The sequence below is a fragment of the Salminus brasiliensis genome, chromosome 8 (assembly GCF_030463535.1).
Source record: "Salminus brasiliensis chromosome 8, fSalBra1.hap2, whole genome shotgun sequence".
Lineage (NCBI taxonomy): Eukaryota > Metazoa > Chordata > Actinopteri > Characiformes > Bryconidae > Salminus > Salminus brasiliensis.
Window position 1 is genome coordinate 2,184,398 of NC_132885.1, and position 27,500 is coordinate 2,211,897.

At 42.0% G+C, this 27,500-nt stretch overlaps 1 protein-coding gene across 1 annotated transcript in view; it reads left to right on the forward strand.

The window, feature by feature from the left end:
• Positions 1-2,897: 2,897 nt before the first annotated feature.
• wnt6b (wingless-type MMTV integration site family, member 6b) overlaps positions 2,898-27,500 on the forward strand; it is a 32,950-nt gene continuing 8,347 nt past the window's right edge. Inside the window, exons 1-2 of the mRNA XM_072684974.1 lie at positions 2,898-2,974; positions 20,087-20,307. Of these exons, the coding sequence (XP_072541075.1) occupies positions 2,898-2,974; positions 20,087-20,307 (298 nt within the window). The remainder of the gene's footprint in view (positions 2,975-20,086; positions 20,308-27,500) is intronic.

Sequence of the window (27,500 nt, forward strand, 5' to 3'; positions counted from 1 at the left end):
GTGAGAATTCCAAGTTAGTTCTTCTTCTTCATTATTCCATCCACTTTGTGCAGTGTATCAGTCCCAAAACATCTGCAGAGCATGATGCTCCCACCACCATGTTTAACAGCTAGTGTTTTGGGGTTGAATGCATTTACAATTACATTTAAGGCATTTAGCAGACACTCTTCTCCAGAGCGACTTACAAAAGAGCTTTGCTATTTACCCAAGAAGAACCTCAGCTAGTTTGAATAGACTAAAATTCAAAGCTCCTCTAATCTTAGACTCTACTAAACACAAGTCAATATGGAGACCATAGTACTCTACTTCACCCAAGTCCTCTCAGAAGAGGAGGGTCTTCAGTCTGGGTTTGAAGACAGTGAGTGTTGGACTCTGCTGTTCGGACACCCAGGGGAAGTTCGTTCCACCACTTCGGTGCAGGACAGTAAAAACTCTGGACGCTCGTCTGCCGTGGATCTTAAAGGATGGCGGGTCGAGCCGAGCCGTACTTGAAGCTGGAAGGGCTCTTGGTGCAGATCGGCTTTTGACCATCGCCATCAAGTACGGAGGGTCTGGCTGGTCCAGTCTTGGCTTTGTAGGCCAGAGTCAGGGGTTTGAATCTGATGCGGGCAGCAGCTACAGGAAGCCATTGAAGAGAGTGCCTCACCTTGGGGTTAACTCCTCCAAACATCTTTGTCTCATCTGACCTCAAAACCTTCTCCAGAAGGCTTCTTGAAGGTGTTGATTCTGGACCAGAGGCTTTGTTCTTGGTCGACAGTCGCTCGGTCCAGAGTGATATGGATAATCTTCTTGACTGCAGACAGTGACAGGGGTGATCCCGCAGCTTCCAGCTCTTAGCATGTCTGTGCTTTGGTGGTTCTTGGGTAGTTCCTGACCAGCCATTCTAAAGTACTAGTAATTAGTTGGCAGTTTGGATCTTCTTCCAGACCTTGGTGACCAAAGTGGCTACACCTCCCAATAGTTTGTTTTTATGCACTATTATTTCAGTTGATGCTTTTGGAATCTGCAGTTGTTTAGAAATGGATCCGGGAGACGTTCCTGACTTGTTTTTTTGCCATTGTGTGCTGTCAATCAAACTCTTTTAACTCTTTGGCACAAACTTGCTACCAGCTGTAGCCCATCATGATCACTAACAGGAAGTTATGAGGGCTTAGTCTTGTCAAGTTAATATATTTAATTTAACTTTAATATATTTATAATGTCAAAGTCAAATTTATTTGTAGAGCTTTTTATAACTGTTGTCATCACAAAGCAGCTTTACATAATTAATAATCAGTAAAACGTAAGAACACATGAAGGATCAAAGACCCCCAGTGAGCCCCAATGGCTACAGTGGCAAGGAGAACCTCCCTCAGAGCTGGAGGAAGAAACCTTGGGAGGAACCAAGACTCACAAGGGGGACCCGACCCGTCCTCCTCTGATCAGAACTGATTATAAATTATTGATTTAAATAAGTTAACAAACCATCTATACTGTTGAACTGCTCTGATCATAATCATAATATAATAATCATGGTGTAGAATAACTTAATATAGTCCTGGCAGTGATGGTCAGAGGAATGATAGTTAACAGTGTTAATATTAATCTTCTTAGATCTTTCGGAACCACAGAATTAATAATCTATCTAATCATTTTAAGATTGTGTTGATTTTATAACCCCGCCCCCTCCCAAAAAAAGGGTCCTTGTCTATTACCTAGTAAAAATGTATGATGTCACTCATTTTTTTGAACATCCAGCCAATGTGGGGACTGTATGGGTAGCCCAACTGGGAACCAGAAAGTTCTGACCACAGGTTCAACGTTGGCCTCATATATGGATGCCCACCAGGATCAGTGATGGGACCAACATTAAACATGGGGGCCCCATTTGGGTTGCACACTGCACACGGGGGGCCTGGAGGGTGGACTGTAATGACCGGGCCAGTTTGGGAAGCACAACTGGGTCCCAGTAACAACCCAGTTGCTGAACAGTCTGATCCCACTCTCATATTTTAGTCACCGGGAACATGAGGACGCTGGGCCGTGACGTCACTCCCTGGCAATAACCGCGCGCTCTGGTTCTTAGACCCCATTACGCACGCGGTGCTTCTTCATCGTGTCCAAACGTGAAGCTGCAGAGCAAAGCCTCCTTTAATTTCCAGGTAGGCTATTCCAGGAGTGATCTAACCGCGCGCGCGCACGTGCACATGGGGGGACCTTTGGAGGCGTGCATTGCGCGCATGTGTTTTCTGTCGTTGCTTTCGCTCTCTCTCTCTCTCTCTCTCTCTCTCTCTCTCTCGCTGTGTGTCTCACCTTCCTCCTCCTCCTCCTTCTGCGCGCGAGTACATCACGGGCGCAGCGAGGAAGCTCGAGGAAGCTCCAGAAGAGCCTAAGCAAGGCAAGACCCTGATGAGAGAGAGAGAGAGAGCGCGCGCGTTCCTGCTCTTGTCTGCTCCACTCTTCTTCTCTCGTTTCTCCTGAAGTGCACGAGCATTGAGCTACACAGGGTCTGAACACATACACACACACACACAAACACACGGGCGCGCGTTCACCAAGCGCGCTGGGTTCGTCACCTGGAGCTTACTGCTGCATGAGCAAGCTTTGGAAGTTTGGAGACTTGGCCTCGCGCGCCTTTTGTGCACCGTTTCTGCAAACCCGGGGGGCTCTGCGGTGTCGGTGGGCCCACATGCATTGACCTTCTCGAGCAGGTTTTGCGTGGGGAAGTCCAGTCCTCCAGTCTGGCCATGAGGATTATCAGAGAGAGCAGCGGGATGAAGGGAATGGTGAGGAGGACGCACGCGCATGCTGAGGTGGGCTGCTGAAGACCAACTCGTCCCAGATTAGCAGAGAAACGTGGGGGGCTGGTCTGGATTATTAGACTGTGGGTTTGAGGAGAACCAACATCAGACTCTGCCATGATCCCCAAATCTAGAACCCAGCTGGCTTTCTTCTTCATCCTGCTCTGCCCGGTCAACATCATTGGACTGTGGTGGTGAGTACTAGCCCAGGGAAGTGTCCCTCACTGTGTCCCTCACTGTGTCCCTCACTGCATTTCTACTAGTGTTATTATTTACAGGCAGCTTGGAGGAGCATTAGCCTCACAGTTTAATCTATGAGTCACCAAATCAAGTTTGCTTGTGTGTGTGTGTGTGTGTGTGTGTGTGTGTGTGTGTGTTCATCAGTCTGCCCCCAATAGCACTGCTAGTGTAGACATGAACAGAGAGGAAAATATGACAAATCACCTTTCAGATCAGGTTAGCATTGGCACGTGATGATGCACACTCTTCAAATCCCCCAAACCTGTTCCAGTATCCTCAGACTTCCCTCTTACTGACCCTAATACCTCTCACCTAATGTCATCTCTCCTGATGTTGGGACTGCACTCCAGATGTGTATCTGAGCTGGGCTGTGCATGACGAGGGCGATGGTTAGCGTGTGTCAGTTTTATGAACATTAAATTGATATTTTTTATCATTTTTATATTAAATTGATATTGGTGGGCCCACACTTCTGTTCACTTCAGAAAGCTACAGTACGCCTTAGGTGCGGAATAATTCACAGTGGATACTGAATGCGTAATAGTGGTTCTTGAAGAATTTGTTGAAAAGAAAAATGAGTTATATTGAATTCTGAACCATTTTTAATACTTACTGAATTATTCATAGTAGATTCATAATAATTCATAGTAGTTACTAAATAATTCTTAGCAGTTACTAAATTAATTATAGTAGATTCTTAATAATTCATAGTGGATACTGAATAACTCTTAGCAGTTACTAAAGAATCCATAGTAGATTCTCAAGAATTCATAGTGGATACTGAATAACTCTTAGTTGCTAAATAATTCATAGCATATTTTTAATAGTTCACAGAGAATACTGGATAAATAATTGTAGACACTGACTAATTGTTAGTAGTTACTGAATAATTCATAGTAGATGCTGCCTAATTCATAGTGGATACTCAATAATTCTTAGCAGTTACTAAATTATTCATAGTAGATTCTTAATAATTCATAGTTGATAGTGAATCATTCTTAGCAGTTACTAAATTATTTATAGTAGATTCTTAATAATTCATAGTGGATACTGAATAATTCTTAGCAGTTACTAAATTATTTATAGTAGATTCTTAATAATTCATAGTGGATACTGAATAATTCTTAGCAGTTACTAAATTATTTATAGTAGATTCTTAATAATTCATAGTGGATACTGAATAACTCTTAACAGTTACTAAAGAATACATAGTAGATTCTCAAGAATTCATAGTGGATACTGAATAATTCTTAGTTGCTAAATAATTCATAGCATATTTTTAATAGTTCACAGTGAATACTGGATTAATAATTGTAGACACTGACTAATTGTTAGTAGTTACTGAATTATTCATAGTAGATACTCAATATTCTTAGTAGTTACTAAATCATTTATAGTAGTTTCTTAATAATTTACAGTATATACTGGATAAACGATAGTAGACACTGACTAATCTGAGTAATTGCTAGTAGTTACTGAATAATTCATTGTAGGTACTGAATAATCTGTAGTAGATTTTGACTTCAATTGGAATTCATAGTGGATACTTAATAATTCTTAGTAGATACTGAATAATTCATAATAGATTCTCAATAATTCACAGTGAATAACTTAATAAATTATAGTAGATACTGATTAGTTGTTAGTAGTTACTGGATAGTTTGGAGTAGATACTGAATAACTCATAGTGGATACTAAATAATTTATAGTACATACTGAATACTTTATAGTGAATACTGAATATAAAGGATAATAGATACTGATTAATAATTGCAAAAATAAAACAACTCAGTAGTTTATTTACTGAATAATTCATAGTAGATTCTGGGTAATTCATAGGAGATACTAAATAATTCATAGTGGATACTAATGAATTCATACTAGATACTGAATAAGGCATAGTAATTGTTTTAACTAACTAAAATTTTTAACTAAAAAGTTCTAACTAACTATTAATTAACTAAATTAGACTAGATTATGAGTAATTCATATTCATAATAGTCACCTCATACTTTATAGTGATACCTGAAAATAGTACAAATTAAAATAATTCATAATAGAAGTTAAATAATTTGTAGTAGATACTACATAATTCATTGTAGTTACTGCATAAGTAATAGTAGATCCTAAATGAATAGTGGTTACTGAGGAAACCACAGTAAGTACTGAACAATACATAGTGGTTATTGAATAATTCATAGTAGCTACAAACCATATGTCTTAATATGGATAAATCTATGATCTAAGGGGTTCACGCTATATATTTGGGAGCACCGTTGCTTTTTAAATGAACCTTGGCACCGAGAGCGAAGAGAAACCCGAGGTAAAGCCGTCTGTAGGAGCAGGAATTTTGGAATTCGGCTGATTGAATAACCTGAATTCACTTTTAGCTGGAGGTGTAGGAGTTAATTGGCAGGTAGAAACATTAGGGGGGGTCACCGTTGGAATTTGAGGTAGACCTGCAGGCAATGGGTGTCATCATAAACCTGTTGGCCGCGCCACAGTCCTGGAGCTACGAGCTCACACTGAGGCGTGTGTTTGATAAACAGAGGCAGGACGGTTAAAGCAACACGTTCCTTTAAACGAGGGCGTCGTTAAACCTCCCTTTATTCCACATTTACACCTCATTAGTTCCTGAATGAAGCTCAGACCTGCTGCTGCGTCGGAGAGCTGCACTTGTTAGTGTGTGTGTGTGTGTGTGTGTGTGAGCGTGGGTGTGTGAGAATGAGTGTGTTTACAGCTCAACGTTGGGTTGTCTTTGGTGTCTAGAACATGTGGCGCGGAATGAGAACTGAATGAAACAGGCCATTTTTAACGACTTTAATAAAAGAGTCTATAAATACTGTAGATGTATATACACACACACACACACACACACACACTCACACACACACAGCTCTAACACAGCTCTAACTGGGGGAGGTTATCTAGAACCGAGCGTTCCACACCAAACCCACCTAACTCCACTCTTTGTTTGACTACAGCTTCACCTTTTAAACCAGTGGACTTTCCATTGAACTGTGCTTATGCATGTATACACACGTTATGTCCAAATGTTTGTGGACACCCCTTCTAATATGAATGCATTCAGCTACTTTAAGTTGCACCTTTTGTTATACAGTTTGTCTAGTTCCTGTAGTAAAGAAGTACTGCCAATAGAATAGGACTCTCTGGAGATAAACATGATGACCCTATTGGCTCAGGCGTGGGCTAGAGGTGGGTATAAAGACCCCCGGCATTGAGCTGTGGAGCAGTGGAAGAACTGTGTTCTCTGGTATGATGGTGGAACTCCATCCAGTACGTTGGGATGAGTTGGGGACACTAAATGCAATCAAATCCTCACAGCAATGCCCCTTTCTAAATGTAGTAGAAGTAGCAGGATAAACTCTTTTTAATACTCTTGAAGCAATGGTGTATGTATATATGTACATATACTACTTTGACAAAAGTATTGGGACACTTGCTCTCCTCTGAGAATCAGTATATATATATATGAGCAGGTGTTCCAATACTTTTGTCAAAAATTGCATTGCAATTTTTACATTAAGCGCTGAATATTAGAGGAGACTGAGACTTTTGCACATGCCAGTAGATATCCATACCCTCATATATAGGGCAAACTGCATATTGCGGTCAACTGGGATATCAATTATACAAAGGAAAATATCAGAGAAAAATACGCTGTTATATCGGGCATTCCCTGCCCCCCACCCCACCCCTCCACACACACACATACACACACCTGGAGGTCCAGTGGAGTTTGGAGAGACAATGATGCTTTCTGTGAGCAGCGGGTTATCTCTGTGGTCTGGCCGGCTGGTGCTGAGTGTGTGTGAGGGACAGCGTGCTGAGTGTGTATGACGGGCGTTCAGATGAAAGGCCGCTGGATGAGTGAAGCTGCAGCTCTACGATCCTCCGGGGTCATGATTTGGCACACGGCCAGGAGTCTGCTGGACAGGTGTGTGTGTGTGTGTGTGTGTGTGTTTGTCCACTCACAGCCAAGTCCACATATGTCTTCTCCTAGCAAGCCCTGAGTGTCTCTGTATGATCACCTAGACAGCACTGTGTTTGTGTAGCGTGTACTTACTGACCTACTAACATCTGGCTGTGTCCAGAATCACACCCTGTTCACTCTGTAGTTCACTACTTTGAACTGCTTTGGGAAAATGCTCGTGAGAGCTGTGTAACGCTGCGTAATCTGAGTCATATTAGTATAAAGTCCTGCAGTATTACTTGACTGTCTCAGTTCACAGGCTTCTTCAGCTTTCAGTAACGGTTCTGGATCTTTCAGCTTGTCCAGAAATGCAGGTAAAATGTGAGTCCAGGAGCAAGAAATGCCCAATTACGCATAATGCTCCTTTCACTTCAGGGGTTTACTTACTTTTTCTAACCTGCACTGTGGATGTGTGTTCCGTGTGTTCAATAACACAATATTTATATTCCCCATAATAGAGTTCTCAGTACTGCTCCAATATACACTAGACGGACAGAAGTATTGGGACATCAGAACTGGAGCTTCTATTTAGGAGTAAAATAAAGTACTGCAGCTCCAGGATGGATGGATGGATGGATGAGTGGGTGGATGGGTGGATGGATGGATGGATGGATGGATGGATGGATGAGTAGGTGAGTGGGTGGGTGGGTGGATGGATGGATGGATGAGTAGGTGAGTGGGTGGATGGATGGATGGATGGAACATGGGTGGGAGGATGGGTAAGTAGGTAGGTGGATGCATGGATGGGTTGGATGAATGGCTGGGTGGATGGATGGATGGATGGATTGGTGGGTGGATGGATGGATGGATTGGTGGGTGGATGGATGGGTGGGTAGATGGACGGATAGATGGAAGGATGCATGGATCATGGATACTATATTAAATTCCAAGGAAATTTAGCAGCCAGTACAGCACAATACAGCACAGCAAATACAATACAATAATTATAATAATAACAACAATGAGATGAAAGGCAGTGCAGTTATAAAGAATAAGGAATGAAGCAGACAGATGACAATACTGAATAAATATGTATGTATATTGATATTAAAGTAAAGTAACGTGTCAGTAGGAGTGTCCAGGAGTGCAGATGTACAGGATGTACAGTACAGTGTTCAAGCAGACCAGGTGCTGAACCACCAGGTTGTCGGGTTGCAGGGCCAGTTCAACATAAGGTTACTGAAGAACTGAATAATTGAAGAAGTGAACCCACCTATGGTCAAGCTAAAGGAGTCATGAATTTGATAAGTTCTGAATAATTAAAAAAGGTGAATTATTGAATTGAATTGACTGAATTAATAAGACATGGTGTTGATATGAGTAAGCCATGAAACCTACTTGATACAAATGGATGTCTTGTCTTTAAGACACACTAATTTAATACTTCCCTGTCTCCAAGACTCTAACTTTGATGTCTTTGATGTTTGAGACAGATGTACAAATGATGTTTTATGAAGATCTTCCCAACGTCTAATAAACTGCTGTCTGCTGTATTTTACCAGTAATCCCTGCTGTCCTCTTCATGTGGAATGGGTGGTCCTAAAAGTGGGTCAGGTTTACATCAGCTTAGGGTAAAATAATTTCAATGGTTTTGGATCTGTAGCCAATCGCTAAGCTAGGTTAACTTGCTTAACTAGCTCGGCTACAGCTCCTGCTAACTGAGGCCCAAACCCACCCGTTTAGAGAAAGCCTCATATCTGAGAGCACAGAGTCGAGGGAATGGTCATAAGAGTGTTCTCCACTATTTTCAGAGCGTGAAATCACCAATCAGCGAGCGCCCACAGCGCCCCCTACCTGTGGCTCTTTGGCTGTGTACTAGATAGATGCAGAACAGATATCTGACACATCAGATACGTCGTCATTATTTGGAGATACCGTCAACATGTTTAAGTACTTCGGTATACAGTATTACCACTATACCGCCCAAGCATACATTAGCATACCCCTGACCAATCAGAAGGCTAACATGGCTCCACCCTCTCTCTTTAAATCTGAGCATCCTGGAGAGTTCAACCTAAAGCTAAACCTGGCGAGCTAAAGCTCGAGCCACAACTGGGGGGAGCGACTGACCCTCACTCTCCGTCATCCCACTCATCCAGCGCCCATCACCCATCTTCTTCACTGTAGTATTTAATGCCCGGGTGCTGGGATGGACGGGAGTGCAGCACTGCAGCCAGGGAGATCCGCTGTCCGCCGCCCACCAACATAGTATTTAACCAATGTAGCCAATTGCTGAAGTGGAGAGGAGACAGGCGCCAGACGGGAGGGAGTCCTCAGTCGTGGCTTGAGCTTGTATCTACATATGAGATGGGAACTCGGTTCTAGATATCAGAACTTCAGTAAACCCTAAAGATCTGTGAGTCACAAAGCGAAAAGCTAAAAACTTTTTGTTGATTTTTGAGGACACAGTAACTGCTGGCTATGTAAATGTAGCCACAGCATGGGCGCTCATTTCATTGAACAACATTAACAATCAAACATTGCTCTGCAAGTTTCAACAGAAGGCAAGGCGTCCTTAAACTTTTGACTGTCAGCATGCATCTGCGTTCAACTATCTCCAGGTCTGCTCGTCTCTGGACACACAATGCCCTCTCTTCACCGCTCGCACGCTGCTCTTCACACAGCTTTTTTTCTGCAGAAGTTGCATCTCATTTGGAGGACGGAGAGTTTTCCAATCAAGGGGCCGTGAGAGATGGGATCAGATAACGTTTAGCTGACAGGCGTTTGGCCCCGCGGCCCAAGCTTACTGTGTTTCGCCTCTGGCCGCTGCTCTCAGCGTGACTGAGGTGTGGGTTTTTATTTATTTATTTATTTTTTGCATTCTGATATGAATTTTACATTGCAGAAATTTACAATAGCCAATAATAACTACATAACCTGGCTCCTGTCAAGGGGTGGATATATTAGGCAGCAAGTGAACAAGTGCAGGTCATTAAGCAGGGAAAATGGACAAGCGTAAGAATATATATACATATCTAATGTTATATAGAGTTAGTTACAGATAGACACTCTCACTGACCACTGACTTTATGTTTATTTGGGTTTATTCTAATGTTATATAGAGTTAATTACAGGTAGACACTCTTACTGATTACTGACTTTATGTTTATTTGGGTTGATTCTAATGTTATATAGAGTTAATTACAGGTAGACACTCTCACTGACCACTGACTTTATGTTTATTTGGGTTTATTCTAATGTTATATAGAGTTAATTACAGATAGACACTCTCACTGACCACTGACTTTATGTTTATTTGGGTTGATTCTAATGTTATATAGAGTTAATTACAGGTAGACACTCTCACTTACCACTGACTTTATGTTTATTTGGGTTTATTCTAATGTTATATAGAGTTAATTACAGGTAGACACTCTCAATGACCACAGACTTTATGTGTATTTGGGTTTATTCTAATGTTATATAGAGTTAATTACAGGTAGACACTCTCACTGACCACTGACTTTATGTTTATTTGGGTTTATTCTAATGTTATATAGAGTTAATTACAGGTAGACACTCTCAATGACCACAGACTTTATGTGTATTTGGGTTTATTCTAATGTTATATAGAGTTAATTACAGGTAGACACTCTCACTGACCACTGACTTTATGTTTATTTGGGTTTATTCTAATGTTATATAGAGTTAATTGCAGGTAGACACTCTCACTGACCACTGACTTTATGTTTTTTGGGGTTTATTCTAATGTTATATAGAGTTAATTACAGGTAGACACTCTCACTGACCACTGACTTTATGTTTATTTGGGTTTATTCTAATGTTATATAGAGTTAATTACAGATAGACACTCTCACTGACCACTGACTTTATGTTTATTTGGGTTGATTCTAATGTTATATAGAGTTAATTACAGGTAGACACTCTCACTTACCACTGACTTTATGTTTATTTGGGTTTATTCTAATGTTATATAGAGTTAATTACAGGTAGACACTCTCAATGACCACAGACTTTATGTGTATTTGGGTTGATTCTAATGTTATATAGAGTTAATTACAGGTAGACACTCTCACTGACCACTGACTTTATGTTTATTTGGGTTTATTCTAATGTTATATAGAGTTAATTGCAGGTAGACACTCTCACTGACCACTGACTTTATGTTTTTTGGGGTTTATTCTAATGTTATATAGAGTTAATTACAGGTAGACACTCTCACTGACCACTGACTTTATGTTTATTTGGGTTTATTCTAATGCTATATAGAGTTAATTACAGGTAGACACTCTCACTGACCACTGACTTTATGTTTATTTGGGTTTATTCTAATGTTATATAGAGTTAATTACAGGTAGACACTCTCAATGACCACAGACTTTATGTGTATTTGGGTTTATTCTAATGTTATATAGAGTTAATTACAGGTAGACACTCTCACTGACCACTGACTTTATGTGTATTTGGGTTTATTCTAATGTTATATAGAGTTAATTACAGGTAGACACTCTCACTGACCACTGACTTTATGTGTATTTGGGTTTATTCTAATGTTATATAGAGTTAATTACAGGTAGACACTCTCACTGACCACTGACTTTATGTTTTTTGGGGTTTATTCTAATGTTATATAGAGTTAATTACAGGTAGACTGAGCAGCGCTGACTCTTTATTGGATGTTGGTGTAGTAGGGTATGGCAGATTCAGAGCTGTGTTTATTTCACTACCCTAATACGCATCACTTCACTCCAGTACACCCAGTTCCCAACACACACCCCTGCTCCCAGTTCAGGTCGTGACCCGCCGCCTGGTTGTCGTGTGTGACGCTGCGGTCGGAGCGGTGTGATTTAGTACCGGGCTGTGTGACTGGGCCATGGCGGAGCGCCACACACCACAGTCCTGACCCCGCTGCCGCTGCGGCGCCGTGCGACCCAACACATATCCAGCATAGTTTGAGGATTAGGACGGGATGAATTTCCCTCTCTCTCTCCGAGACTTATCTCCCTGCGGCCGCGCCACTCATACTGAAACCTGAGGCTGTGTAGGCATGCGCATGTGAGTGTGTGTGTGTGTGTGTGAGTGTGTGTGTGTGTGTGTGTGTGTGTGAGTGTGGTTGTGTGTCTGTTTGGATAGCTCCTCTTAATCAGTTTCCCGCTCTGTTCCCGTCTCTATTATCTTTATGATCCATCACACACACACACACACACACACACACACAAACACACACACACACAGACCCGCTCTGCCTGGTTCTGATTACACGCCGTCACTGCGGCCGCGCTGATGCTGTGATTACACACTTACACACAGTGAGAGAGAACGAGAGAGAGAGAGAGAGAGAGAGAGAGAGAGAGAGAGAGATTATCAGGATGATGATGTCTTATCACAAATCGGCCGGTTCCTATATTTTCAGGGTCACAGGATGGGGTCCAAAACACTCCTCTCTCTCTCTCTCTCTCTCTCTCTCTCTCTCTCTCTCTCTCTCTCTATCTCTCGCCCTCATCTTTCATTCTCTTCCTCTTTCCCTCTACGTCCCTCTCTCGTTTCCTGCCCCTCTCTCTCTCTCTCTCTCTCTCTCTCTTTTGTATTTCTCTCTCTTGCTCTCTCCGTCACCCTCATATTTCTGCTGCTCTGTTTTCCTGTTTTCTCTCTCTCACCTGTCGGCTTTTTTCTTTATGTTTCTTTAGTTGCTTTTTTTTCATTTTTATATTTTCCTTTCTTCTTTTCTTTCTTTCTTTAATTTATTTCTTTCCTATTTATTTTTGTTTAGTTCTTATTTCCTTTCTTCCTTCTTTGCTTTGTTCTTCAAACCTTTTTCTTTGTTCTTTCTTTCTTTTGTCTTTATTTCCTTTTGTTCTTTCTTCTTTCTCTTTCTCTAAGTTTTTCTCTTTGTTTTCTTTATAAAGCATCTCACTCTCTTCTGCCATCTTCTGTCACCCTTTAATTTTCTCTCTGTCATTATCTGTCTGAATCTCTCTTTCTCTCTCACTTTCTCTCAAACCCAGTGACCCCAGTGTATATAGAAAAAAATCATTATTGTTAATATTATCATGATTATTAGTAGTAAGTTAAAACTGGTTCAGTATAGCATCAGAAAGGTTCCAGTATGTAACCTTCGTAGCTGAGTGTACGTGCTGTTACTTGCTTTGCTCTGCTGAGGTCTGATCTGCTTGGCGTTTATTCCTGTCTTGATACGAATCTCGGTCCAGCTTGCGTTGCCTACATCCAAACCTCAGCCATCAGGACAGAACCCGCTCATATCAGTTCAGCACTGAACCCAGATCAGCCCAAAAGCCCAACGAGCTGTTCGGGGCATTTGTCCAGCTCAGTCTTCCTCGGTGTCCTTCACGAGTCACGGCTGGTTTCGATTAGAGCCTGAGGACGGGACTGGTCGACCAAGACAAAAACAAATATCTTTGTATTACTCAGACCAATTTCGAACCACATATCCGCCCCTGCCAGCCCTCATCAGGCTGAGGTGATGTTCAGAACTTCCTTTAAAGCAACAGTTCTGCAGAAAATCACCTCGTATCTCCAAAACAGCAACTTTACAGGAGAAGGAAAAAAAACGTCTTAACTTTCAATGGACGTCAATGTAAAAATATTTGAGTCCAAGCTATTTTGGAGCATTTCTATTGGTTCGTTCATCATGAAATTCTGATACAATGTAAAGAACAGAACATGGAGAAAAACAGCAAAAATGGAGATGCAATGTTTTTGCATGATGCTGATGCAACATTTACTTTGAAGGCATTTAGCTGCGCTCCTCTCCAGAGCAACTTACACATGAAAAATACCCACAAGCGTATCGGAGACACCCAGGGGAAGTTCGTTCCACCACTTCGGTGCAGGACAGTAAAAAGTCTGGACGCTCGTCTTCCGTGGATCTTAAAGGATGGTGGGTCGTCAAGTACGGAGGGGCTGGCTGGTCCAGTCTTGGCTTTGTAGGCCAGCGTCAGGGGTTTAAATCTGATGTGGTCAGCAGAGGTCAGGAAGCCAGTGAAGAGAGAATGCTTTGATTCCTTCATATTATCATGAAGTATTTAAGTATTACTCTGAGTATTTTACTTTTAAAGTATTTTCATGTTCCACTTTCACAGGATATTTGTAAGCCTTTATTTAACTGTTTCTTTCGTAATCTAAAGTTTAAGAATGCATACAATAGAAAAGATTAAAATTACACTCATAACCACTCTCATATTTAGTTTAAACGCAATTTAGAAAAATAATACAGATTTTTCAGTCTGGCAAAGAATGTATGGTGTAAATATGATGCAAAATGTTTTTTCTCCAAGAGAAAGGGCTTTTCAGTAGGCGTGTCATATTACTGCAATGTGGTGTCAATCTCTTGTTCAGTATCCATCGAGTCACCAGGTCCTACTTTCATGTTAAACATGAGACAAAACATAAGCAAGATACTTTTTGAATAAAGAGCAAAATAGAGTAATTATGTGTGTAAAATAGGAAATTAATGGATCCATTTATCAAACTATTGACCTAAACAGCAGTGCTCTCATTTACAGAGTTTGATTTCCTGATTACTCATTCTGCTCAGAACAGATCTCAAAACATCTGATCTTATTTTGACACCATATTAATTTAAATATTCAAATAAATCAGAGAATCTCCGCTACATGAGATGGCTGCCTCTTAATTGGCATAACAGCACACTAAGTAATGTACTAAAACTAGTATACCACCATTAGAAGAGTTTTTATTAGTGGTAGTAGTAGATATAGTATGCTAGGATGTGGTTTGGTTGCTTCTGTATAAAACAAAGTTAGTTTTACAATATTTTTGAGTTCTCAACCAACACAGAGAACCACTGGGGTGTTAGGTAGACTGTTGGTCCTCCATGCTACCTGTGCAGAAAACAGATGACCACCACAGATGTTCCAGAAAAAAAGTGAAAAAATGTTTACGACAAACTCACATGTTGGCACATCGTTCACATGGGAGAAAACATCTCCTGTAGAAGCTGGTTCCTTGTACTGGTTAGCTGTAGTTCAAGATAAAGTTTATGTAACAAGGCAGCCTCTTTCTAATCCAACATTAAAACATTAAACATCTACTGATTTGTCTCAGCTGATTTTGACTTATTGAACCTTTATGACTGGTAATATGTGACCAAAACAGCTTTCAGAAGGCACAGACCTCAGATGTAGCTGCAAGTCCTTATAGCTAAGGCCAGTGTTGGGGGGTGGGGGGGACTGGCTATAAAATGCCGTTATATGACTGCAACAATCTGTTTAAACCAGATGGAATTGAACATTGTGTTTAATTTAGTTACATTTTTTGCATTTTTTAAGCCACTCACTGGTGTTTACCTTCATATCATGAACATGGCTGAACTTAGAAACATTGAAGATGACCCCGTGCCGCCGTGTTCTGGATCAATTGCAGAAGCCTGATGGTGCACAAGAAAAGGCTAACCATAAGGACGTTGCAGTGGTCATGTTTGATGTCTGGACTATGAGGCTAATATAGCTAACAACACTATACCCCACCAGTTAGCATTGGGGTAAAGATGCTGTCTTATTGATATTAAATAACCTCTAATAGATTTGCTAATGTGATTTCTGACATACTGTTATAAATAAACATTGGCTAAAGTACAGAGTACACAGTCTGGAAGGTAACCCAGAGAGGTCTTTGAACCTTTGATTCATTTGATTGATATTATCATGACGTATTTGAGTATTACTCTGGTGTATTTTACTTTTACATTCTGTCACATTTTACTTTCACAGGATATATTTTTAAGCCTTTATTCAACTGTTCCTTTTGTAATCTATAGTCACTCTTACATAATAACGTACATAAGAGTGAAATGGAATATCATCAGTTATTTATAGGCACCTATCGAGTACTTAGGTTAGACAGTTGGTAGTCTAAGAGGGTTAGTATCGATATCATAACAGAATAGGTGATAACAGAAGTCTATTTATAGATTTGTATAAAAAACCTTCACCCACACCTTCCATTGTTTGTCCACATGCAGCTTATTTCTTTCTTAAATTTACACTCTTTGCCCATCCAGCACCAAATCATCAGCACCAGAAGATGCTTTTAGAATGTAATTATTTTCTCCATAATTAATTTAATTTCCCTTACATTTGTCTCCATAATTTGGTCGTTTCCAAATCCAGTATATCAGAATCCTGCCAGCGCTGGGTGGATGCTCCCTCCAAAACACTTGAAGCTCAACCACATCTTCTCAAATTGTCTCAAATACAACACCACTGGCGCTCAACATGCTTGGAGCAAAAATACTAACTGCTAATTCTGTTATGTCTGCTAACAATCACCCTAACTGGTAAGCATCGCCCACGCTAAGTGGTGGGGGAAGAGAGAAGACCATCCTACCACCCACCCAGGGAGAAAGAAGACAGTAATGGTCTCCGGGACTCTGGGACACTGACAGATGGCTGTGGCATCTCTGGGAATTAAACCTGCAACCTTGAGCATGGCAACAGTCACTCAGGAGCCCATTTCTCCATGTTTGAAGATAACAGTGATTCATACAACATCAGAAACTACATCAGCAAGTCTGTCAGATCACTAAGCCCCTCCACATGATCATTGTTGACTTATATGTGCAGTTAGCAACATGCTAATTGGTGGAGTTTGAGCTTCATCTGCTTTTTAGATCCAGTGCAGAACCAGCGAAGCAAACGTTGTGGCTTGACTGGGTTCAGTGCAGGTTGTGTAAATGTGTCGATGAAGCTATCGCTTTAAAATCCAGTGCTTTAAGAGCCTCGCCCCTCCGAACAATGAAGCAGGATTTGGAGAGAGAGGCAGCTCTTGTTTTACGAGTCTACGCGTCCTGCTGTAAAACTGAGCCGTTATTCCAGCCGAGTGTTAAAGCGGCGTGGTCCTGGCCTGCAAGTCCCACGGCTGTGACACACCAGATAATCAGCAGTTATAGAGGAGCTGTATCTGCACGCTCCAATCACGCACAGGGAGTATATATGTGTGTGTGCTGGATTAGGCGTTTGGTCAGGGATGATGTGTTCCTCCTCCTACTGCGGTCTCCTAGAAACATTGTCAATGTATTGTCAATAGCGGCCGGGGGGAGAAGACACTCCAAGAGTCGTAAGCGGCAGAGCCTCGGGGTGATACGGCTCGGAGAGTGCAGAGCAGAGACGGTGCAAGGCATGTTAGTCACTAATAACTGGCTGTTACAACTGCTGTCATAAAATGACTTCTTTCACATGCGTGACCTCGGTCACCCCGAGAAAATACAGCACCAGTCAAAAGTTTCGACACGCCTACTCGTTATTCTCGATGGTTTCCACATTTTAGAAGAACAGTGAAGACACTGAAACGATGAGATAACACAAATGGAATCATCCAGCGACCAAAACAGTTTTTAATCCAAATGATCTCTTGTTTGAACGTCTTAAAGAAATGAGCCTTGATGACTCTGATTGACAACAGCTGGTTGACTTGCCCACTTAGGGTAGTTCTAGGCATGAATTGTTTGAATTGTTTTACTAAACTCTTACAAACCATGAGGTGTAAACCCCTAAACAACATCATCTTTACAAGGTTTAATGGTTTTAGAATCAAGACTTTAAAACAAAATAGTTTTAAGATTATGAAACTAATAATAATTCATAGAATTCCCTGTTCAAACATCCATTACATACAAGTTGTTGAAGATTAGCTATAAGATCATTCCAGAGAGTTTCTAAGCTAGTTTACAAAATGATGTTAAAATATAACAAAAGAAACATAGAACATAAGAAGCTGGTAGACCTGGCCATCTGGTGTCCTTAAGGAGCCGATAATGGACATTATAGCCCAGCCGGCTGCAGCAGCAGCAGTGTGGACATTCTCAGAAGGTAAATAAAGGAGTTGATGTTCTGCAGTGTGGAGCTATTTTACAGTGGAACCTGAAAACAGACCATAATATCTGACCCTTTATAAAACCCTCACTGAAACACTCTGACTGTTTTACCAGCGGGAGAACCGCAGAACCGCTCGCTCGCCTTTCTCTGTTTATAAACCAGCACTGAAGAACCCATTCAGGACCGAGTGGAGGCTAACGCTAATGCTAACACACACACACATGCTATAGAAACCTCAATCACACACACACACACACACACACATTCACCCACTATAAACCAGTTATTACACACCAGTAGACCAACAACCACAGATACCAGTCCAGAGTGTGTACCACTACATACACACTCATACACACACACACACAGGAAGTGATTAGACTGCAGTATTGTAAAGGAGCTGGGAGCTGATTGGTCAGGGAGGAGATCAGACTGGATTATAAGATATTAAACACTATAAAACATCATTTTAAGAAAAGTCTGACTAAACTAAATCAGACAGTCCAGAAAGTCTGATTATAGAATCTGATACTGAAAATAAAGGATTTACTGATCAGATTAATCAGCAGCTCGTCTGATCTCAACTGTGGAGCTCTAAACACTCAGACATCTGACAGTAGATTAGACTGCTGAGGATTCTATGGATTTTTCAGTTAAATATATATTTTCTGCTTTTTTTCCTCACTCTGAAAAACTAAGCTCCTTCATGCAGTGGCCATTTGTAACTGGACATTCAGTTTAAGAAGGGTGGTCTCTGACTTAGCTCAGAACCTCAGGTGTGTCCGCGTTTTGGACTGGTGCTGAACGTCCATTTCTTTTTCATGACCAAGTCATATGTTTTTGATACTACGCTCCTTGAACATACGAGAGTCTAATCTTGCCAAAAGACATTTTTACAGCGCTCTGGGTCTCGACACTGCCATTGAATTAGTGGTTCTTATTTAAATGAAATATTTGGCCAATCAAGATGGGACTCATCACTCGTGAACCTGCTATCTCCCCTCTCGTATTTCTTGTCAGACCGCCGTGGAAGAGGTTGGCAAGAGCCGTGCATTTGACTTCTTAAAACAAACTCGCGCGGCAGATGAATGCTATTAGCCTGAAAGATTAGCCTTGACAGGGATGAATGAAAAGCAATGAGGTGTCCTCTCTCAGCCTCGGCTCCTCCAGACAGCTCGGTAATGATAAAAACTCTCTGCGGCCCGATCCGGCCAGAAGCCTGAGCCGATCCAGCCAGAGGCCCGGAGGACTCGACTGTTCTCACATTACGTCAGAGGGACTGTCACGGGAAGCCCTGGCAGTGCGATTCCTCTCCCATCAACCGCTGAAGTAAACAGTTTCCCCCGAGTGTAAACACACGTCTGTCGTCACTTTTGACAAAACGCAGCAATTAAGACTCAGCTTTTGCCTTTTTCTGAAATCTGTTTATTGTTAAAGCAGTTATACCATCATCACTGACATTGTAGTGCATCTAACTCCAGTAGAGACACGTCTGAAGGAACTAAGTAATGAAGACAACTTTCTCTCCTCTGAAGGTTTCATAATTTCGCTGACATTGTAGTGTGTCTAGCTTGCTTTTCTCTGTGTATTTTCTTTGTCATGGCTGAAGAACAACGAAGAACTTTTCCAAACCCGAGAAGTGAGTAATGAGGTGTGCAGGACCTTGGTGTGAACCAGAACATTACATTTATAATGCTTTACAATTCCATTTATTTATTTATTAGACAGAGTTTCTATCCAGAGCAGCTTGAAATGTGTAAATTTACTAAGTGAGCCTGACTGATGGGAAGCACCAGGAGAATCCACAAGAAATTGAGATCTTAGAGGCAAGATCCTTATCATGGCTTCATGTAACTTAACACCAGATCTAGTCTTGAGAGTGTTGCATACCCTTAGGGTCGCTTAGGTGCTTCTAGGTTTACTCTGTTGGAACTACATAATTCCATAATTAATTATATACAAGTAATGTTTGTTATATAATTTACTTTCTGTATTGACAGGTTGACAAGTCTACACTGCTTAATTCTAATTCTAATTAATTTCTACAATGAATCGGTGCTTTTTTCTTTTTGGAGAACAGGAGAATAAAATCATCTTAAAATAATATCAGCTCTTCTATTCATTTTTTTAAATCAGCACAACAAGCTTCCTTTACTGTCATAAATAAGTCCTTCCTAAGGGATAAAGATATACACTGCCTGTGCAGAATCTGCTGGATTATCTAATGAAATGATGGATTATCTGATTGTGTTCTGCAGGGCAGTGGGAAGTCCCCTAGTCATGGACCCAAACAGCATCTGCAGAAAGACCAAGCGTCTGGCTGGCAAACAGGCCGAACTGTGCCAGACCCAGCCAGAGATTGTCAACGAAGTTGCCAAAGGTGCCAGATTGGGTGTTCGGGAGTGCCAGTACCAGTTCCGCTTCCGACGCTGGAACTGCACCAGTCACAACAAATACTTTGGCAAAATCTTACAGCAAGGTGAGTCCTGCAGCTTTAATAAGTAACTGCCTGTGAAGGTTACAGTCCAAGACTGATCTGACTCGTAATACCAAGTTTAGAATCCAAACCTGCATGTGGCCGACAAGATTCAGTCCCAGTTTGACTGTAGCCTCTTAGTTTCTGGCTGAACTTAACAACTGTATTGCAACAAGATTCTGTCCCAAACCAACTGTGGCCCTACAGCATTCTGTCCCAACCTGACAATAGTCCAACAAGATTCTGTCTCAGCCTGACTACATCCCATCATGATTCCTGTATCTGTATTCCTACAAGATTCTCTCCCAACTCAACTGTAGCTCTGCAAGATTCTTTTCCAACTCGACTGTGGCCCTTATGATTCTAGCAGTAGCCTCTCTAAATTCTGCTCAGCCTATCTGTACCCCAACAAGTTTCTGTCCATCCAACTCGTCTGTAGCCCTTCAAGATTCTGTCCCAACTCAAATGTGGCAACAAAACGCTGGCTGAACCAGACAGTATCTCCTCGGAATTCAGTCCTGACCTGACTGTGGTTCTACAGTATTCTGTCTGAACCCACCAGCGACCCCCTGGAGATGGAATGAAGCTCCACATGCCACAACTAATTACACCTGTTGATTAACCCTCTAAACACTGGCCTTGTGGACTTCGGTAGTGGTGACAAGTGACGTCAGTATGCCGAAACTCAAGTGTCAGTGTAACAGAAAGTAGGGTGGATGTATAAAATAGGGAGGAACAGAAAAGCTGTGGTAAAATTTGAATGTTGCTGAGCGTCGGAGATGGGCTACAAGTCTCTGGAGACGTGTGACATTTGACATTTGCTTCTAGGACCCAGTACTTAATGCCCTGACGTCAGCTCCAGGTACTGACCCCTGAAGCAAGAAGAACAAGGCTGGCTTTTGTGTTTCAGACACACATGTACATCTTCACTTCACTGATCTTGCCCTGTTTAAACTGCGTTTGCGAAATTACCCCCCAAATTACCCCAACGTAATCACTAATGTAGCAGCCCTTTGAAGAGAGTAATAAAACCAGTGTAGGTCCTGCTGTTCTCTATAGGCTCTATTGTTCATGTTTAGCTGGTAGTGTCTCTAAAAGTGGATCCTATTATCTGATGTTTTGTAAACTCCAAATCTCAAAGAGCTTAGACTCTCCCCGGTGAGTAAGGAGGCCTGTTCTTACTGTTGGACGAGCCCAAACTGGTAATAAAACAAGGATAGTTTTATTTTTCTAAATGTTTCATTAAATAATGTAAGCAGTAGTTTTCACTAAGTGGCCGTCAGTGCAGTTATTGAGTCAGCGCACTGATGGTTTCACTTCATACTGCTTGAGTTAAGTTCAGTTAAGGCCAGTAATCAGCCCAGATGAGTGTCTGGAGAGCTGAGCAGGTACTAACAGAATATTTTGACCGAAATAGTAACACTGCTAAGTCAATTAAAAGCTTGTGTTAAAAGCCTTTATTTGTATGATCTTAGAAAAGGGTCATTTAAGGGTTACATGGTAGAGGCAATGGTTCTTTATTGTAAACTTGACACCTCAAAGAACCGTTTGAATGCTTGGTGTTAATGTTATTTGTCTGAGTAAAACTATGGGTTCTTCTACTACAATAGAACCTCTATGTAGATCTGTTTCGATATGGTTCTATAGCACCACAACGGCTCCCTTTTCAGTCCTATATAGAATTTTTTGTTTTTGTCCAGAGTGTCTAGAGCATTTGCCAATAGAAATTGGACCGAAAATGTGAGTCCAGTCCACCAAAGCTGAGAGACAACAACTAAAGCACTTGAAGCATTAGAAAGACTCACTTAAAGGGATGAAGAGTCAAAAGGGGAACCAATACCCTACTCTGAGCCACAGCGGATGGAGGGATTTGGTGGACTTCATCCATTTCTGTTCCTTGTTTGACACATCACAATCCGTTTAACTGGAGCTTTCAGGCTGTGATTTATGATTTCTGGAATTGTTAAGAAGCTGTTGGGCTTTTCTACCAGCAGAGGGCGCACTGTTTGGAAGAGGCCAGGCTTGGAGGAAGCCCTTAGGCCAGGATTGGAGGAAGTCAATGGATTTGGTCTAAATTATTGCTTATGCTAACACTGACCGCCTCCATGTCACCTCAGTTTGGGCACTCTACCCTTATGGACCAGTGTTTGGGCTAGTCTTGGACTAAATTGTGATCTGAGTGATTTTATCATTACATTTCGGATACGTTACCACACTCCCATCAGGTCTTCACTCTTAAATTATGACTGGTTAGAAATTAAACGATGATAAATGATGGAAGTGCTTTTAAACCAGCACTGAACAGATATCAGTTTAGAGTGTGTACTATTATACATACACATATGAAGTGGTTTGACTGGAGCTTTTTCCCAGAGGAACTAGGAGATGAATAGTCAGGGAGGTCAATCAGACTGGATTAACAGTGGATTAACATTAACATTAGGCTATCAAACTAAAGAAATCAGTCCAAAATGTCCGATTATAGGACCTGTTTGACTGGATTAAAGGATACAGGAGACTTTATTGTCATTCGCATCACATGTGGTATATAGGGTGGAACGGAATTGTGATCTCAAGGTCCCAGATACACCCAAAGAGTAATATTGAATAAATAAAATAATAAAATATAATAAAATATAGAAAAATAGAGAAAAAAATAGGACATATAGAGAAATTGAAAAAGGTGGCAGCGATTCTAAGTGGTCAGAGGGGAAACAGTTGTGATTTCACCTGCAGGTTTGTCGAGAAGCAACATAGCACAGAATTGCAGTTTTCGAAAGAACTGACCAATCACATAGGAGCACAAAGATCAGATCAGCTCGCTATTGGACAGTTCTCAGCTATAAGGTACTCAGCTCGACTCAGATGGACATCCCTATAAGAGTCATTTTAAGTTCCCGTCTCCAACTGAATCTAAATTGCAGGGCCAGCTGTGGCCTAAAGGTTGGAGAAGTGGGCTCAAGATCGAAAGGTAACTGGTTTGGTCCCCAGGACCACCATTCATGGCTGAGGTGCCCCTAAGTAAGGTACCCAACAACCAGATGGGTTGTCCTGCTGCGTGACGCTAATAAAATCTGCTTAATTAGCCTAATCTCCAGTTCAAACTCCAAGCTGTTGACCAATAGGGTGCATTCCCTTGCATCTCCTTCTGTGAATGCACTAAACGAAGCTCAAACACTACGGAGGTACTCGGTTGGAGACAGTCATGTCGTCTGCCAGAGCTTTAGCTGAATTGATGATTTTGCCTCAGGTGGGAAGACATGTTCCCACACGGACTGCAGAAGCGTCTGCGGCGGATGGAGCCAGACTGGGACTGACTGGCTGACTGCCTCGCGAAATGGAAATTAATCATAAATTCCTCCGTGTCTATAGGTGGAGGCTTAAGTGGCTGTGCTGTTTTGAAACATTGGCCACAATTACGGCTCTTTAATGACCACGTGTCAGCGAGAGCAGCTCATGCCGAGGCAGGTTCAACTTCCTGTTTCGGAGCGGAGTGTCGGCATGTTGCACAAAGAGCCTCGCATATTTCTGCCCCTGCTCGAATAACCGCCGGCTGTTTTCTTCCCTATTCAAACGCAGCAGCCTGCCCCCGCTGCTAAGGCCTGGGCCTGGAGGGGGAAGCCTCGCGATGCCAAGCTTCGCTAGAAATGCTTGCGGCTGCGAGCTGCATTTTCATTACAGTAAAGCTGACTGTTGACTACTGTGGAGTTTGCGTGTCCCTTAGATGCAAGGAAATTCAGCTGTCGAGTAAATGCACAGGCAGTTGTAGGCTAATTCTGGCCTACGGGGAAACGCTGGTGATAAACAAATGTAATTATCCTCTGCTGAGAGTTTATTATGTATTAAAGAGCAATGCTAATCATGCTAATCAGCTTCTGACACGCCTCCCTCGCTCTCTCTTAGGGTTTTTAGGTAACGGTCGGTGGTTGCAGTGCTGCATAGGGTTATGCAGGCTACCCGTATAGACCCCACATGAGCATGTTATCTGGGATGATGATTGACTGTAGCCTAAAAATTCCTAAACGCCAAAGTAACAGCACAAGGTACACCAGGTTCAAGTTGCACCCATTGCTGACTCAGATGTGCAAATGCACATACACACAGCTTGTCTAGACCCTGTAGAGAAGTATAGCCAATAGAGCAGATATCTGGAGCTGCTATACACAAGCCTATTGGCACCAAGCGTTGAGCTGTGGAGCAGTGGAAGAACCGTGTTCTCTGGAATGATGGTGGAGGAGCTCCAGCCAGTACTTTTAGGATGAGTTGGGGATGATGAGGTGGGGTGGTGATCATCATCCAACAACCTGACCTCTCTAAACACTTTTGTCGCTGAATGCAATCAAATCCTCACAGCAATGCTCCTCCTCCAAAATCTAGTAGAAAGTCCTCTTCCCTGGACAGCAGGATCAGCTCTTTTTAATACCCTTGCTTTCAGAAAAAACAGTGAATGAGCAGGTGTCCCAATACTTTTGTCCATGTAGTGTATTAGGGGTGTAATAGCACATTTGGACAAAGTGTCGGCATGTGGTTTGGTGATAATTGCGGACGAAGATCAACAGACCCAGTGTGGAACCAAACTTCACAAGCATGAGCTGGATTTGCATGCTATTGTGGGAAATTACGTTGTGGATTAACGAGTATCGCTATGGTAACGGTCGTCTAGGTTGTATAGGGGACAGCATACACTCACTCAATTCTCTGTTGCTTCTTATCTCTCTCTGTTCAGTTTGCAGCGAAACAGTCGAAAATAGACAAGTGTTTCCGATATTCTGGCCATTTTACTTTACTATTTCAACCCATGAAATCGGACGGTGGATCGGACGAGGACGGTGTGTTGGCGATGGTCCACGTTTGTAGGATGTGTGTGTGTATGGAAACACATGCGACATGCTAATCATTACACACTACAGACTGCACTGACTACCTCAGGGGGGCGCTAGACCACACTACGTTTACAGACTCACACACAGCTGGCTGTTCAGAATCAGAGAAAGAAGTCCAGGATGGTTTTATGTATTTGGGGGGTTTCTTCGGTCTGTTGTACTGAACCCGTACTGAACCGCAGGGTCCAAACTGTGTTCTGAACCGGGCACTGACTTCTGTCCCCCGCTATAGTGATTAATTTTTTACAGCATTTCTGACTCTGTTATACAGGTTGACTGTTTGGACGAGTCGGTTCTGTGTGGTTCTGAAACTGCCCTGTTCCTTCGGTTCTGCCTCATTTTAGCATTTGCACAGCAGATGTTTCTGCCATCTGGAGAGCCAGATAACAGGGGTTGCAGAGAGAGAGAGAGAGAGAGAGAGAGAGAGAGAGAGTATATATAGACATAGTGAGAGAGAGAGGTATTGAGAATGTGAGGTGAGGTTGTATCAGGTAACACACACACACACACACACACACACACTGCTGCTTCCTCTCATTGCTGGCGGTAAGATCAGTAAACCTGTCTCTCCTCTTCTTTAATCCCTTTCATACCTGCTGAAGTATGCAGAGTGGATAAATTTAACCCCACCTCACACACACACACACACACACACACACACACACATACACTCACACACACACACACCTATATCCAGAGTGTTGCTTTTAGGGCAGGTCACACAGTACAGCATGACAGATGCAGGAATAGTATGTAGGGTTTAAAGAAACACTGACCCTTATTTCCAAAGTTGTGTAATAAAAAATATAAGCTCCGCCCACATTCTCCTCATTACCATGTAATCTTTAAATGCCACACCCCAATTTGCTACCATTTACATATCATTTACATGAACGCCATTCTTCAATCCGATGTCTCAACCATGAGCCAGTATAAAGAAAGCATTCAGCAGCTCATGGGCCAATGACTGTTCTGACAGACAGAGTTTGGGGTTGAGCAGTGAGTGGACAGCTCCTCCTGCAGGCCAGAATTTATACGGCTTCATAGTTTTACAATTATAATGATTAAAAATATAATAATAAAAAAAAAACAAAGCAGCATAATGTGAGAGCTGGTCTTTGTTGCTCCTGGGCTCCCCCTACAGGTGGGTGCGGGGCACAGACGAGGATTTCTGGCCTCCCGATTCGGATCAGTCGAAGTATAGTTAGATTTTTTCGACCCGAATCTGAGCGTAATCTTGTAGTGCATAGTGGTCAGTCACTCAATCTGAAAGGGTCCCGGTTATAGCCAATGAAAATTGTCTATAGCCAGTGAAACTGGGCATGAACAACTGCCTTTTGGTGTAGGAAGGACATGTCCAGTACAATGTCCAAGCTGTTGTACTTCCATGCCTTCCAGCAACAGGATAAGCTCACGTAGTGTATGATCCCCAGCTGTTTAGTATGTGATGGTATCCAGACACGCCTCTTAATGAGCTACTTTAGGGTGCACCCTTTACTACATTTGCATATTGCTGCACATGCAGAGCTTATGGAAAAGCACTGCCAATATAATGGGATGCTCTGGGTCTAAAGTCACCATCCCAACGCCAACCAGAATTTTCCCAATGTCAGAAAGTTGGCCTTGGTTTTACTAGGGGATAACACTGCCTGTCAAAAGTTTTGGGACACCTTGCCTTGGTTTGAAATTTGAGTTTTCTCATTGATACTTTTCAATGCGTAAAAAGACCCCTTATACATACATGCATAAATACATGTATACACTATGTCCGAATGTTTGTGGACACCCCTTCTAATGTATGCATTCAGCTACTTAAAGTTGCACCCATTGGTAGATAGAGGGGTATAACGCCCTGCAGCCCTGGGCTGTAGAGCAGTGCCTCTGGGATAAGTCTGGGTGGCATTTTTGATCGCCAGTGGATCATCCATTATCAGTACCTGACCTCACTAATGCTCTCATGGCCGAATGCCATCACATCCTTACAGCAATGTTGGACATATGCAATGTTGTGAAATCTAGAGTGAGTTTTTTTGCAGAAGAGTAGAAGCCAAAACAAACTCCCTATAAGCAACTCTGGAGGAGCAGGTGTCTACAAACTTTTGGACACATGGCATCTACTGCCTGGAACAATCTGTGTGAGTGTCATTTGTGATCCAGACGAATCTGACGACTCTTGAATATTTTAGCAAGACACATAATCAATTTATTATGTGTGGTCCTGAGAGGAAACCATGCATGCACACATACTGTACACACACACACACACACACACTCCTTTTGAACCCACAGCCTGTACGCTCCATTGACTCAGAG